The sequence below is a fragment of the Somniosus microcephalus genome, unplaced genomic scaffold (assembly GCF_052327205.1).
Source record: "Somniosus microcephalus isolate GS21.2 unplaced genomic scaffold, FLI_Smic_1.0 unresolved_chr2, whole genome shotgun sequence".
Lineage (NCBI taxonomy): Eukaryota > Metazoa > Chordata > Chondrichthyes > Squaliformes > Somniosidae > Somniosus > Somniosus microcephalus.
Window position 1 is genome coordinate 91,942,609 of NW_028225180.1, and position 15,620 is coordinate 91,958,228.

The following is a 15,620-nucleotide window of genomic DNA, read 5'->3' on the forward strand; positions in this document are numbered from 1 at the left end:
CCCCCCCCAACCTTATCTGTGCTGCTGTGGGTCAGGAAGAGGCCCAGACAGGGGTGTACAAACTATTAAAAGGGACTATTCACAAAATCAATCTCAATGGGAGGGAGGACGTCGAGTGGACTACGATTTCAAAAGGCTCATGATTATTAAATTGTGTTGTGCAGGGATGCAGTGCTCCAAACTCTGGCTTCACAGGAAGAGAACAGGTTTCAAACACCGGCTCTGGCTCCGGCTCCAACCCTGGGCCTCCCCGCTCCCGGCCACAGCAGACAGTGTCGGTATGTAGTGTAACTGTGCTCCGGGAGCAGGGGAGGAGTCGTGTTCGTACCCGCTGACCGTGGGGGTGCGGTCCGAGAGCCAGCACTGCCCCACCCACACCCCCCCCCGCCTCGTTCCTCCACCACTGTCCACGCGCGGGACTGGGCAGAGAGCCTGGCTGGCTATTCACCTGCTGAAGGCATCACAGCCGAGCCAGATTCGGTCGCCAGTTGACATCCACAGGTGGGACTTTCGGGGATCAGGAGAAGGAACCTTGGCTCATTTCTCTCGTCCTTTCCTCTCTGAGCCAGGCCGCAGGTAGAGAGAGACCCACCGACTAATGGAGCAGAGACCCCGGGGAATCAAAGCTGGATTGTTTGGCACAGTGCCACACCGGGTGGCATCTCACCCATAGGGAGACGGGGGGGGGGGGGGGGGAGAAGGGGAAGGGAGAAAGGAGGGGTGGAGAAGGGAAAGGGGGAAAGGAGGGGGGAGAAGGGGAAGGGAGAAGGGGAAAGGAGGGGTGGAGAAGGCGGGGGAACGAGAGCTATTTTGCCATTTTTTTTAAACCCACAAATGAATCAAATGCTCCAATTAGGCATCTCTGTGCTAAGATTACAGGCATCCCTCCTCCTCGCCTTCTCCCTCCCGGGTCACACAGGAGTCGAACAATAAACCGGGTCTCGTTAGCTTGCTACGGTAAGTTAGTGTAATGCGCTGCCGGAGACACAAGTCCCTGGTTACGGGCTCCGTGTCTGCCCATCTGACACGTACGGGGGGGGGGGGGGGGGAGGGGGGGGCGGAAAGAGGGGGTGCGGGGGGGGGGGGGGAGAGAGGAGGTGCGGGGGGTGGGGGCGGGGAGAAGAGAGGGGGTGGGAGGGGAGAAGTTGCGGGGGGGAGAGGGTGCGGGAGAGCGGATACGGGGGGGGGGGAAGAGGGGGGCTGGGGAGAGGGTGTGGGGCGGGGGAGGGGAGAGGGGGGTGGGCAGGGGAAGAGGGTGCGGGGGGGGGAAGGGGATGCGGGGGGGAAGAGGGGGGATGGGGAGAGGGTGTGGGGCTGGGGGAGAGGGTGCGAGGGGGAGGGGAGAGGGTGGGGGGAGGGGAGTGGGCGGGGGGAGAGGGGATGCGGGGGGAAGGGGAGAGGGTGCGAGGGGGATGGTAGAGGGAGAGGGGGGGAGGGGAGAGGGGGGTGGGCAGGGAAGAGGGGATAGGGAGAGAGTGTGGGGGGGGGGGGGGGGATGGGAGAGGGGGGTTTGACGGACTGACACCCCACTGCGGCAACGTGCCGAGAATGTGTGCAATACATGATCAGTCAGATAAAAAAAATCAACTAAAAAATAAATTTAAAAACACTAATGCAATAATCACAAAAAGGAGAGAGAATCGAGGCCAGAAAGTGTCAGCGGGAGTCCCTCACATTTCTCCCGAGCTTCTCCAGCCTCCCCCGACGGGTCCGGCCAGCCTTCCTTACAGCTTCAGCTCGTTGGCTATTTTGGACGCAATGTTCTTGAACGCCATGGAGGTGCCGGATATGCGTTTGAAGCGGACTCCGTTGAGGGAGAGCCGGGGCAGTTTGCACACCTCCATCTCCCACTGCACCAGGCTGTCCTTGGTGGGGTCCCCGTGCATGCAGAACAGCATGTACCTCTCCCGCCCCTCGTGCTCACAGTTATTGGCATCCAGCACCTTGCCGATCTCTTTCATCATCTCGTTGGGCTCCATCGAGCTCGTCGTCTTCATGCTCCACGTGAAGCGCAGCGACCGAGGTTTGGCATCTTTGTTCTCGTCCTTTTCCCCGCTCAGGTTCGATCTGGAGGATCAGAGCAACCCCGTTAGAATTAATATTACATCGAGTCTACAGCACAGAAACAGGCCATTCGGCCCCACCTGCTCCGTGCCATGTTTCTGCTCCACTCGGGCCTCCTCCCGCCCTCTTCATCTCACCCCATCACCATATCCTTCGATTCCCTTCTCCCTCATGTGTTTATCCAGCTTCCCCTTAAATCCATCGATACTATTCGCCTCAACCACTCCCTGTGGCAGCGAGTTCCACATTCTCACCACTCTCTGGGTAAAGAAGTTTCTCCTGAATTCCCGATTGGATTTATTAGTGACGATCTTATATTGATGGCCCCTAGTTCTGGTCTCCCCCACAATGGAAACAGCTTCTCTGTGCCGACCCTCTCGAACCTTTCACTATCTTAAAGACCTCAGCCCCACTTGCCCACACCACACTGCCCAGAAGATCCCGGCTTTGCTGTGCACCGAGGGGAAGGTACGACTGAACTATGTGCAGGGGTCGGGGGAGCGGGAGGACGAGGGCGGGTTTTTTTTAATGCGGTATTCCAACTCCTGACCACCATCCATTGGTTGTGAGCTGGTGGGTGTCGGGGGAGGGGTAGCTTCAGGTTCAGCTGCGATGCCTCCCACAGTCGCATTGCCTGCAGGTTTATGTGAAGGAGGACCAGGAGAAGGTAGCAGAGGGCATGTGAGAGCGGTGCCACTTTGACTTCATTCGTTTGATTGCTACGCTTTGTTTGTGACAAGCCCACTCCTGTTCCTCCCACCGCTCCGTGCCTCACTCGGAGCCCAGCCCTCTGCCCCGGGAGGTGTCTCGCTCGCTCAATGGGAGAAACAACGCGGGAACACCAAGCCAGTCGGAGACTGGGCACGAGAGCCAATCCGAAGGCTCCTACACCAGACTTTGGGAGAGGTGCAGAACCTGTTACAGACAGCGAGCAGCGGAGAGGTAGACCGGCAGACAGACTGTGCCATGGGGAGATGGGCCCAGCTCCACAAACTTACCCGCTCCTCTCCTGGATTGCATTCTGGGCAAGGGGCAGGTTGCAAGGCAAGGCTGGGTCAGTGTCTGGAACAGGGGGCAGGGCACTGGCATCAGCGAGGCCCGGGGGGATTGTGAGGGCGAAGGGGCATTGGAGGCAGCAACAGCCCAGGTATGGCCTCAGTGTGTGGAGCTGGGAACTACGCAGGGGGAGATAGTTGGTGCTGAGGCAGGAAGGAATCGGAGAGTGAGGAGGGGGCAGGAATTTAATTATTTAAGAGAAGGTATTTCAAACAGCAAAGGGCTGGAGACTGAGGGCAAGGGAGGAGAGAGGGAGGGGGAGGAGAGGGAGGGGGAGGAGAGGGAGGGGGGAGGAGAGGGAGGGGGAGGAGAGGGAGGGGGAGGAGAGGGAGGGGGAGGAGAGGAGAGGGAGGGGGAGGAGAGGGAGGGGAGGGAGAGGGAGGGGGAGGAGAGGAGAGGGAGGGGAGGGAGAGGGAGGGGGAGGAGAGGGAGGGGGAGGAGAGGGGGGGAGGGGGAGGAGAGGAAGGGGGAGGAGAGGAAGGGGGAGGAGAGGAAGGGGGAGGGGGAGGAGAGGGAGGGGGAGGAGAGGGAGGGGGAGGAGAGGGAGGGGGAGGAGAGGGAGGGGGAGGAGAGGGAGAGGGAGGGGGAGGGGGAGGAGGGGAGGGGGAGGAGAGGAGGGGGAGGAGAGGGAGGGGGAGGAGAGGGAGGGGGAGGAGAGGGAGGGGGAGGAGAGGGAGGGGGAGGAGAGGGAGGGGGAGGAGAGGGAGGGGGAGGAGGGAGGGGAGGAGGGAGGGGAGGAGGGGAGGGAGAGGGAGGGGGAGGAGAGGGAGGGGGAGGAGAGGGAGGGGGAGGAGAGGGAGGGGGAGGAGGGGGAGGGGGAGGAGAGGGAGGGGGAGGAGAGGGAGGGGGAGGAGAGGGAGGGGGAGGAGAGGGAGGGGGAGGAGAGGGAGGGGGAGGAGAGGGAGAGGGAGGGGAGGAGAGGGAGGGGGAGGAGAGGGAGGGGGAGGAGAGGAGAGGGAGGGGGAGGAGAGGGAGAGGGGAGGAGAGGGAGGGGGAGGAGAGGAGAGGGAGGAGAGGGAGGGGAGGGAGGGGGAGGGAGAGGGAGGGGGAGGAGAGGGAGGGGGAGGAGAGGGGGGGGGAGAGGGGGGGAGGGGGAGGAGAGGAAGGGGGAGGAGAGGAAGGGGGAGGAGAGGAAGGGGGAGGAGAGGAAGGGGGGAGGGGGAGGAGAGGGAGGGGGAGGAGAGGGAGGGGGAGGAGAGGGAGGGGGAGGAGAGGGAGGGGGAGGGGGAGGAGAGGGAGGGGGAGGAGAGGGAGGGGGAGGAGAGGGAGGGGGAGGAGAGGGAGGGGGAGGAGCGGGAGGGGAGGAGAGGGAGGGGGAGGAGAGTGAGGGGGAGGAGAGGGAGGGGGGAGGGGAGGAGAGGGGGGGATGGGGAGGGGGAGGAGAGGGAGGGGGGAGGGGGAGGAGGAGGAGAGGGAGGGGGGGAGAGGGAGGGGGGAGTAGAGAGGGGGATGGGGAGGAGATGGGGAGGGGGAGGAGAGGGAGGGGGGAGTAGAGGGAGGGGGGAGTAGAGGGGGATGGGGAGGAGATGGGGGAGGAGGGGAAATATATCGTCCATTCCTTCATCGCTGGGTCAAAATCCTGGAACTCCCTCCCTAACAGCGCTGTGGGAGTACCTTCACCACACGGACTGCAGCGGTTCAAGAGGGTGGCTCACCACCACCTTCTCAAGGGCAATTAGGGATGGGCAATAAAGGAGGCGATAGGGGTTTAGGGAGGGAATTCCAGAGCTCGGGGCCCAGGCAGCTGAAGGCACGGCCGCCAACGGTGGAGCGATGGAAATCGGGGGATGCTCAAGAGGCCGGAATTGGAGGAGCGCAGAGATTCTCGTGGGGTCTTGTTCAGTGTTTTTCCAGTATTATGGTACAGAGAAGACCCCCTCCTAATCGGTAGATCGCTCGCAGCCAGTGAGGTCATGGGTTATGGCAGAAATCGTTCCCCGGTATCCAATGGGGAAAACCTGGTTACTGGCGACAATTGATGGATCATTTCTGAAATGAATCCCTTTCCTCCTGTGCATTTACAATGGTTATGGACGGTCAAGGCAGCAGTTCTTAAAATCATTGTTATTTTCTATTCAGCTGCAATGAGAGACGGCGAGAGAGAGTGTGAGAGAGAGAGAGAGAGAGAGAGAGAGAGAGAAAATGCCCAAGAAAATCAAACTGAATTCAATTCGTGATTAAGCCGAGATTTGGGAATTTTTATAGATTATTTTTCAAAGATTTGCAGAAGTCAGTCGTATGGTTAAAAATCCCAGGATTCCTGGCACAGGGAGGGTTTCCCGGTTTGGGATCTGGGGGTGTGGAAAGCGGTGAGCAGAGGGTAAAACAGGGCACAGATCAGAGTTGCGATCTCTCCATCGTATCACTGTGGATAGAAAGGAGCCGGGGACTCCCGGGACAGCACCGTCCCGGGGGGGGGGGTGGGACCGCGCCGTCCCGGGGGGGGGGGGGGGGGGGGCGGGACCGCGCCGTCCCGGGGGGGGGGCGGGACCGCGCCGTCCCGGGGGGGGCGGGACCGCGCCGTCCCGGGGGGCGGGACCGCGCCGTCCCGGGGGGGCGGGACGCAGCTCCTGCAGACTGTGGGAGGTGCAGAGCGCTAAATCCAGGGGCTTACGGGGAATTAAATTGGGGGGGGGTGGAGAATCAGGGACATGAGAGATGGGCAGGAGGCCGCCACGTGCACACACGCCGCCATTCCCAGCTAAACGGTGGTGTACAAGCATGGAGTGACGGCCAGGCAGTGCCCTGTGGTGAGGGAGGGGATGTGGCCGGACTATTCAAGCACAGGCCGTGCCTACCGCTCCGCCCGCCACTCGGCATCCGTCACTGCCTCGGTGGCGCCGCCACGGGGTGGGTCGCGTCTGCACGGTAAGAGGGGAAAAATAAAATCAGGTTCCATCCTCAGTCACTCGCTCCTGCCCAGCCTGCGAGCGCACGTTACACGGTGATCTTGGCAGAGGCCGGGGAGCGAGCTGCTCGCCCACCCGGGAGTCCAAGGGCAGCAGCGCGGGTGGAACCACGGGATCCTGGTCTGGGATGAATGGGACTGAGGGAGAAGCTGGAATAGCAGCAGGGAGCGGGAAGCCCAAGCGCACTGCTCGGCAGTTGCGTAACGCTCGTGAAGGGGACACGAACAAGTATTTATCGGCGATGTGATCACGGTGCGCGGTGTAACCAAGTGCCGACAAATTCACTGCGGCCGTGCGGGGGGCGGGAGACAGTCTAACGAGAAAGTAGTGCACACAAGCACTCACTCGCTTTCTTGCTCACCGCGCGCGCACACGGGAGGAAAGTGCAGAGATTTACTTCAGCCGACTGCTCTGTGCGTATTGGCTCCGACACTCCCGGTGTGTGTGGGGGGGGGGGGGGGGGGCCTTTCGCCTTTCTTGCTCATTTAAGCTAAACTGCAACCCTTCCCATTAAATGAAAGGTGGGGACAAGTCCCAGAGAGCACAGAGCAAACCCGCAGGGTCAGGCGAGGTCCCACCTCAAACCCGCAGGGTCACGCGAGGTCCCACCTCAAACCCGCAGGGTCAGGCGAGGTCCCACCACAAACCCGCAGGGTCAGGCGAGGTCCCACCTCAAACCCGCAGGGTCACGCGAGGTCCCACCTCAAACCCGCAGGGTCAGGCGAGGTCCCACCTCAAACCCGCAGGGTCAGGCGAGGTCCCACCTCAAACCCGCAGGGTCACGCGAGGTCCCACCTCAAACCCGCAGGGTCACGCGAGGTCCCACCTCAAACCCGCAGGGTCAGGCGAGGTCCCACCTCAAACCCGCAGGGTCACGCGAGGTCCCACCTCAAACCCGCAGGGTCAGGCGAGGTCCCACCTCAAACCCGCAGGGTCACGTGAGGTCCCACCTCAAACCCGCAGGGTAAACGGGCAATGCTCCTGTTAAGCTGTGCAGCTCTCTGGACCTCCAGCGCAGCCGGCTTTTCAATGGGGAAAAACCGCGGTATTTTGAATGGGCCGCGCAGTCCCTTAAAGGGGCCGCGCTCCCAAAAAAAAGAAATTAAGGGGAACGTTGGTCACGGGGCAGCTCGGCCTCAAACCCGCGGCGGTAACGCCTGAAAACTGCACGCCGATGTTTAGCCATCGAACGCCATGGGATCGAGTGTCTGTTCAGTCCTCTACAGATCAGCCCGCACCGAGGGAGGGGGTGACTGTAATCAGGATTCGCTCTCCACATCTACGATAGGGGCAGCCACAGGTCACCGGGTGCACTGCCCAGTATGTTACCGAGCCACACACGTGCACTTTACAATTAGCCTCAAACACCCTGGAACCGGGGCTCAGGATACGGAGGGATCGGGCTGGGCCACGAGGCCCTCCATAGTCGAACAGTCGGCTGGCATTTACTGCCTGGGCTCAGAAATGGAGAATGGCCACTGGCACCCCAGCAAGATGCAGCGTCTTTGGGGGGGGGGAGGGGAGCAAGGGTAGAAGAACTCAAGTTGGAATTGCAGCCAATCCGGAGGTGACGCTAGGATCTGGTTTTAGTGTGGGTGAGGTTTCGCACTGCCGCCACAGGCTGTTACATAGCATGAGCGAGGACTTGTTCGTGTTCCCTTCACAGAAAGCCTTACAGTCTGGATATTCAGTAGAGGTGATAGAAGGTAGAGGTTTTTACAGAAACAGTATTGGATTCTCACCTTGAGCCCTCGGCTCGCTCTCTGATCTCTCCCTCATGAGGCATCCTCAAAAAAAAATAATCAAAGTTCAAATTTAGAACAAAAAAAAGAAACAATTTCGCACACAAGCTGCAATAAAACCCGACCGAGGTGCAGGGCCCAGACGGCCTCGACCACGATCCCAAACCGACCGTCCCCGGCGTCAGAGTCTGGGCTGAGGAGTTTAACCCTTGCCCTCCACAAAACCACACCCGGCTCCAGCTGGCCCCACCGCACACCCTTAACCGAGAGTGCTACCACCCCCAAAACATACCTAGCGCTTGCTTATTTGCCACATTTTAAGAGCCATGAATTTACAAGCAGCCGCCAACCTACAAAAACGTCCCTCGGTAACAATTAACCCATCATTCCCAGCTGGTAGACTCGGTGCTCACAAAGCTGGGCCCGTTCTGTGATTTAGAGGCTGTGGTAATCTCTACCCTGCCAATCCACACCCACTCACCGCCCCCCCACCCCCGGCCGCTCCCCCTATTGTAGCGCAACTGGAAGCAGTGCCTGCTGTTCTAACTCTCCGGCACCCATTTTTGTGATTTTCTAATCTTCTCACTTCGCACAACTTCCTGCAGTTGAGGTCATAGTCAGAGTCATAACGGCACAGTAGGAGGCCATTCGGCCCATCGAGTCCGTGCCGGCTCTCTGTAGATCAATCCAGTCAGTCCCATTCCCCCGCTCTATCCCCGGAGCCCTGCAAGTTTATTTCCCTCACGTGCCTGTCCAGTCTCCCCTTGAAAACATTGCGTGTCTCCGCTTCCACCACTTCCATCGGCAGCGAGTCCCAGGTCCTCACCACTCGCTGCGTAAAAAAGTTTTTCCTCACATCCCCCCCTGTATCTCTTGCCCAAAACCTTAAATCTGTGTCCCCGAGTCCTTGTACCATCAACTAGTGGGAACAGCCTTTCCCCGTCTAGCCTATCCAAACCCGTCATAATCTTGTACACCTCGATCAAATCACCCCTCAACCTCCTTTGCTCTAATGAAAACAAATCCAGCTTCTCCAACCTGTCCCTGTAGCTCAGATCCCCCATCCCCGGAACCATTCTGGTAAATCTCCTCTGCACCCTCTCAAGGGCCTTCACTTCCTTCCTAAAGTGTGGTGACCAGAACTGGACGCAATACTCCAGTTGTGGCCTAACCGGCGCTTTATAAAGGTTCAGCATCACTTGTCTGCTTTTGTACTCAATAGGTGTGCGAGGTGTGAAATGCACGGGGTGAGGGGAGAACTCTGCACCAACAGAGCTGGCACAGACAGAAGCGGTCGCCACTCATACAACAGTCGAACATGAGCTCCAGTTATACTGAGTGAAGCTTAACATGAAAGTAAATCAGGGTATTATTGATGGACTCACTGACACAGTAAGCGGCCGGCGGGTCCCACCAGGAGCAGAATGAGCCGAGTGTACTGGTGGAATCCGCGGGGTCCCTCTCCAGCGGCAGCCAGCCAGAGCGACCCACGCCCGGGCACAATACCCAATCTGTCCTGTCTCGGATCGTGACCCAAGCGCAGCCCCAGTTTGGCAGCTCGTGTGCGAGATGCGAGGTGTGGGGCGGCCGTCGCCGGCAGCTTTCCAATGCAGTCTGACTGCTTCACAGCGAGCCGCTGGTTAACATCCAGCCGCCACTGGCTGGGCAAGAGGTCAGGTGTGAAGGGACAGCTGCTGCTGTGGGCTGCATTGAGGAGCTCGGACTGAGTTCACCAGCCTGCCTTTAAACCGTTTATAATGCACAGTCTTTCCAAACAACAGCCACCAGAGCAACTCTGCTTTTCCACAATATTTACTGTTAACAGTCCAATATCCCGAAACTGGGCACAGAATCTAGAGTCCGTCTTAAACAACAACTACATGTATTTATATAGCGCCTTTAACGTAGTAAAACATCCCAAGGCGCTGCACAGGAGTATTTTAAGACAAAACATTTGACACCGAGCCACATAAGGATAAATTAGGGCAGGTGACCAAAAGCTTGGTCAAAGAGGTCGGTTTTAAGGAGCGTCTTAAAGGGGGAGAGAGAGGTAGCGAGGCGGAGAGGTTTAGGGAGGGAATTCCAGAGCTTAGGGCCCAGGCAACAGAAGGCACGGCCACCAATGGTGGAGCGATTATAATCAGGGATGCTCAAGAGGGCAGAATTAGAGGAGCGCAGATATCTCGGGGGGCTGTAGGAGGTTACAGAGATAGGGAGGGGCGAGGCCATGGAGGGATTTGAAAACAAGGATGAGAATTTTAAAATCGAGGCGCTGCTTAACCGGGAGCCAATGTGGGTCAGCGAGCACAGGGGTGATGGGCGAGCGGGACTTGGTGCGAGTTAGGACACGGGACAGCCGAGTTTTGGATGACCTCAAGTTTCCGTAGGGTAGAACGTGGGAGGCCAGCCAGGAGAGTGTTGGAATAGTCGAGTCCAGAGGTAACAAAGGCATGGCTAAGGGTTTCAGCAGCGGATGAGCTGAGGCAAGGGCGGAGACGGGCGATGTTCCGGAGGTGGAAATAGGCGGTCTTAGTTATGCTGCGGATATGTGGTCGGAAGCTCATTTCAGGGTCAAATATGACCCCAAGGTTGCGAACAGTGTGGTTCAGCCTCAGACAGATGTTAGGGAGAGGGATGGAGTCGGTGGCTCGGGAACGGAGTTTGTGGCGGGGACCGAAAACAATAGCTTCGGTCTTCCCAATATTTAATTGGAGAAAATTTCTGCTCATCCAGAACTGTTCAGCGGCTGTTCAGTGAGTGCTTAAACTCACTTTCGCAGGCTTTTTTCAGAGGCTAACCAGTCTCGCAGACCGGCAGCGGCATTCCAGAGCCACGTCACGATTCAAAAAGTGACGCAGGCAAGAGGAAGCAGCTGATTGGGTGAGTACGGCTAGGTGAGAATTTATACAACTCTATAGTTTGACAGTTAAGGTTAATAGTTTATAAAGTTTAGACGGTCTTAATTTTGTGGTTATAGTTTCTATGGTCTCCGTTATGTAGCGGGGAGTGCTAGTAAACAAGGGCCCTTGAGTATATCATTTAATTGTGGTGCAATTGGTGGTATTCATTTGATTTAATTTAAATTAATTAAAAGGGTAAGTCATGACAGCACAGCTTGGCTCCGTGGCATGCTCCTCCTGCACTATGTGGGAAATCAGGGACACTTCCTGTGTCCCTGACGACCATGTGTGCGGGTAGTGTATCCAGCTGCAGCTACTGGCAGACCGCATTGCGGCGCTGGAGCTGCGATTGGATACATACTGGAGCATTCGCGATGCTGAGGATGTCATGGATATCATGTTAATGAGTTGGTCACACCGCAGGTAAAGGCTGCACAGGCAGGAAGGGAATGGGTGACCGCCAGGCAGAGTAGTAGGCACAGGCAGGTAGTGCAGGGGTTCCCTGTGGCCAGCCCCCTCTCAAACAGATATACCACTTTGGATATTGTTGAGGAGGATGGCTTATCGGGGGAAGGAAGCAGCAACCAACCTCCTGGCACCATGGGTGGTTCTGCTGCACGGAACGGGAGGAAAAAGAGGGGTAGAGCTATACTGATAGGGGATTCTATTGTAAGGGGAATAGACAGGCGTTTCTGCGGCTGCAAATGAGCCTCCAGGATGGTATGTTGCCTCCCTGGTGCAAGGGTCAAGGATGTCTCGGAGCGGCTGCAGGGCATTCTGGAGGGGGAGGGTGAACAGCCGGTTGTCGTGGTGCATATAGGTACCAACGATATAGGTAAAAACCGGGAGGAGGTCCTAAAAGCGGAATATAGGGGTTAAGGGGGTAAATTAAAAAATAGGACCTCAAAAGGTAGTAATCTCAGGATTGCTACCAGTGCCACGTGCTAGTCAGAGTAGAAATAGAAGGATATTTCAGATGAATATATGGCTAGAGGAATGGTGCCAGGGGGAGGGATTCAAATTCCTGGGACATTGGAACCGTTTCTGGGGGAGGTGGGACAAGTACAAACTGGACGGTTTACACCTGGGCGGGACCAGGACCAATGTCCTAGGGGGAGTGTTTGCTAGTGCTGTTGGGGAGGGTTTAAACTAAAATGGCAGGGGGTTGGGAACCTGTGCAGGGAGACAGAGGAAAGGGAAGCAAGGATAGAAGCAAAAGACAGGAAGGAGAAAAGCAAAAGTAGAAGTCAGAGAATTCAAGTGTGTAAATCAAACATGGCCGCAGTAAACCATAATTCTAAAAGGTCTAAGAGTGTTAAAAAAACAAACCTGAAGGCTTTGTGTCTTAATGCGAGGAGCATTCGTAATAAGGTGGATGAATTAGCTGTGCAAATAGAGCTAAACGAATATGATATAATTGGGATTACAGAGACATGGCTCCAGGGTGACCAAGGCTGGGAATTCAACATCCAGGGGTATTCAATATTCAGGAAGGACAGGCAAAAAGGAAAAGTAGGTGGGGTAGCATTGCTGGTTAAAGAGGAGATTAACACAATAGTAAGGAAGGATATTAGCTCTGATGATGTGGAATCTGTATGGGTAGAGCTGAGAAATACCAAGGGCAGAAAATGTTAGTGGGAGTTGTATACAGACCCCCAAACAGTAATGCTGAGGTTGGGGATGGCATTAAACGGGAAATTAGAGACACGTGCAATAAGGGCACAGCAGTTATCATGGGTGACTTTAATCTACATATAGATTGGGCTAACCAAATTAGTAACAATACTGTGGAAGAGGAATTCCTAGAGTGTATACGGGATGGTTTCCTGGACCAGTATGTCGAGGAACTAACTAGAGATCAGGCCATCTTAGACTGGGTACTAGGTAATGAGAAAGGATTAATTAGCAATCTTGTTGTGCGAGGCACCTTGGGGAGGAGCGATCATAATATGATAGAATTCTTCATTAAGATGGAGAGTGAAGTAGTATTTGACTCAGAGACTAGGGTCCTGAATTTAAATAAAGGAAACTACGATGGTATGAGGCGCGAGTTGGCTAGGATGGATTGGGGAACGTTACTTAAAGGGTTGATGGTGGATAGACAATGGCAAACATTTAAAGGTCGCATGGATGAACTACAGAATTTGTTCATCCCTGTTTGGCATAAAAATAAAACAAAAAAGGTGACTCAACCGTGGCTAATAAGGGAAATTAGGGATAGCATAAGATCCAAGAAGAGGACATATAAATTGGCCAGAAAAAGCAGCAAACCTGAGGATTGGGAGCAGTTTAGGATTCAGCAAAGGAGGACAAAGGGATTAATTAAGAGGGAGAAAATAGAGTATGAGAGTAAGCTTGCAGGGAACATTAAAAACTGACTGTAAAAGCTTATATAAATATGTGTGAAGAGAAAAAGATTGATGAAGTCAAGCGTAGGTCCCTTGCAGTCAGAATCAGGAGAATTTATAATGGGGAACAAAGACATGGCAGAGCAATTAAATACATAATAACAACAGAAAATGCTGGAAGAACTCAGCAGGCCAGGCAACATCCTGGAGAGAAAATGGAGTCAACGCTTCGGGTCAAACCCTTGGTCAAGACAAAGGGCTCGCCCCGAAACGTTGACTCTATTTTTCTCTCCACGGATGTTGCCCTGGCCTGCTGGGTTTTTCCCGCATTTTCTGTTGTTATTTCGGATTTCCAGCATCTGCAGTATTTTGCTATCGTACAATTAAATACATACTTTGGTTCTGTCTTCACAAAGGAGGAGACAAATAACCTCCCAGAGATGTCGGGGAACATAGGGTCTAATGAGAGGGAGGAACTCAATGAAATCAGTATTTGTAGGGAAATGGTGTTAGGGAAATTGATGGGACTGAAAGCCGATAAATCCCCAGGGTCTGATAATCTACATCCTAGGATACTTAAGGAAGTGACCCTAGAAATAGATGCATTGCTGATCATCTTCCAAAATTCGATAGACTCTGGCACAGTTCCCATGGATTGGAGGGTAGCTAATGTAACCCCACTATTTAAAAAGGTGGTAGAGAGAAAACGGGGAATTATAGACCGGTAAGCCTGACATCGGGAGTGGGGAAAATGCTAGAGTCCATTATAAAAGGTGTAATAGCAGAGCACTTGGAAAGCAGTGACAGGATCGGACAAAGTCAACATGGATTTACAAAAGGTAAATCGTGCTTGACTAATCTACTGGAATTTTTTGAGGATGTAACTGGTAAAATAGATAAGGGAGAACCAGTGGATGTGGTGTATTTGGCCTTTCAGAAGGCTTTCGATAAGGTCCCGCATAAGAGACTGGCGTGCAAAGTTAAAGCACATGGGATTGGGAGTAAGATACTGACTAGGATAGAGAACTGGTTGGCAGACAGGAAGCAAAGAGTTGGAATAAACGGGTCTTTTTCTGAGTGGCAGGCAGTGACTAGTGGGGTACCGCAGGGATCGGTGCTAGGACCCGTTATTCACAAATATATATAAATGATCTAGACGAGGGAACTAGATGTAATATCTCCAAGTTTGCAGACGACACAAAGCTGGGTGGGCGTGTGTGCTGTGAGGAGGATGCAGAGAAACTCCAGTATGATTTGGACAGGTTGGGTGATTATACTGCATCTGCCATGCATCTGCCCAATGTGGATAAATGCGAGGTTATCCACTTTGGTGGCAAAAACAGGAAGGCAGATTATCTGAACGGCAATAGATTGGGAGAAGGGGAAGTGCAGTGAAACCTGGGTGTCGTTGTGCACCAGTCGCTGAAGGTAAGCATGCAGGTGCAGCAGGCGGTTAAGGCGGCAAATAGTATGTTGGCCTTCATAGCGAGAGGATTCGAGTACAGGAACAAGGATGTCTTGCTGCAGTTGTACAGGGCCTTGGTGAGACCACATCTTGAGCATTGTGTGCAATTTTGGTCGCCTTATCTGAGGAAGGATGTTCTTGCCATGGAGGGAGTGCAGCGAAGATTCACCAGACTGATACCTGGGATGGCAGGAATGACATATGAGGAGAGATTGGGTCGATTGGGCTTATATTCGCTAGAGTTTAGAAGAATGAGAAGGGATCTCATTGAAACTTATAAAATTCTGACAGGACTGGACAGACTAGATGCAGGAAGGCTGTTCGCAATGGTCGGGGAGTCCAGAACCAGGGGTCAGTCTAAGGATAAGGGGTAAGCCATTTCGGACTGAGATGAGGAGGAATTTCTTCACCCAGAGAGTGGTGAACCTGTGGAATTCTCTACCACAGAAGGCAGTTGAGGCCAATTCATTAAATATATTCAAGGAGTTAGATATATTTCTTAAGGCTAAGGGGATCAAGGGATATGGGGAGAAAGCAGGGACAGGGTACTGAATTTGGATGATCAGCCATGATCGCATTGAATGGCGGAGCAGGCTCGAGGGGCCGAATGGCCTACTCCTGCTCCTATCTTCTATGTTTCTAGGACTGGATGTCGGACAAGCAGTCTGACAATTTAGAGACCGTGGAGGAGTCGAGAGAAGAGATAGAGCTGGGTGTCGTCAGTGTACATGTGGAAACTGACGCTGTGTTTTTGGATGATGTCGACAAGGGGCAGCATGTAGATGAGAAATAAGAGGGGGCCATGGATAGATCATCGGGGGCACCAGAGGTAACGATGCGGGAGCGGGAAGAGAAGCCACGATTAGATAGATAAGAATGGACGGAGCAGAGTTAATCGCAGCCACTCTGGTAGATTACATGGCATAGCAAGCACACACTGCACCCTCCGGCTAACCGAGAACAACATACTGTATAAACAGGCAGGTAGAGAGAGATCATTGGCATCGTTCCAGGATCAGCACCAACAGACCCTGCAATTACTGAAGTATATGTTGTCCCCTCAGGGTTAGGGATTAAGGGCCCACTTCCCTCCGCACTCAGGGCTCCCAGCTTTCTATGCTTGCTGCCTTGGTGAA

At 54.8% G+C, this 15,620-nt stretch overlaps 1 protein-coding gene across 3 annotated transcripts in view; it reads right to left on the reverse strand.

Annotated features, from left to right (window-relative positions):
- Window positions 1-1,583: 1,583 nt before the first annotated feature.
- Window positions 1,584-15,620, reverse strand: part of LOC147093029 (serine/threonine-protein kinase MARK2-like) — a 67,158-nt gene continuing 53,121 nt past the window's right edge. For all 3 annotated transcript variants that reach the window (XM_085976357.1, XM_085976356.1, XM_085976355.1), the window contains 2 exons: window positions 7,772-7,816; window positions 1,584-2,067 (listed from right to left, as the gene is read on the reverse strand). In XM_085976357.1, the coding sequence (XP_085832483.1) occupies window positions 1,725-2,067; window positions 7,772-7,816 (388 nt within the window). In that variant the 3' untranslated portion in view covers window positions 1,584-1,724. The remainder of the gene's footprint in view (window positions 2,068-7,771; window positions 7,817-15,620) is intronic.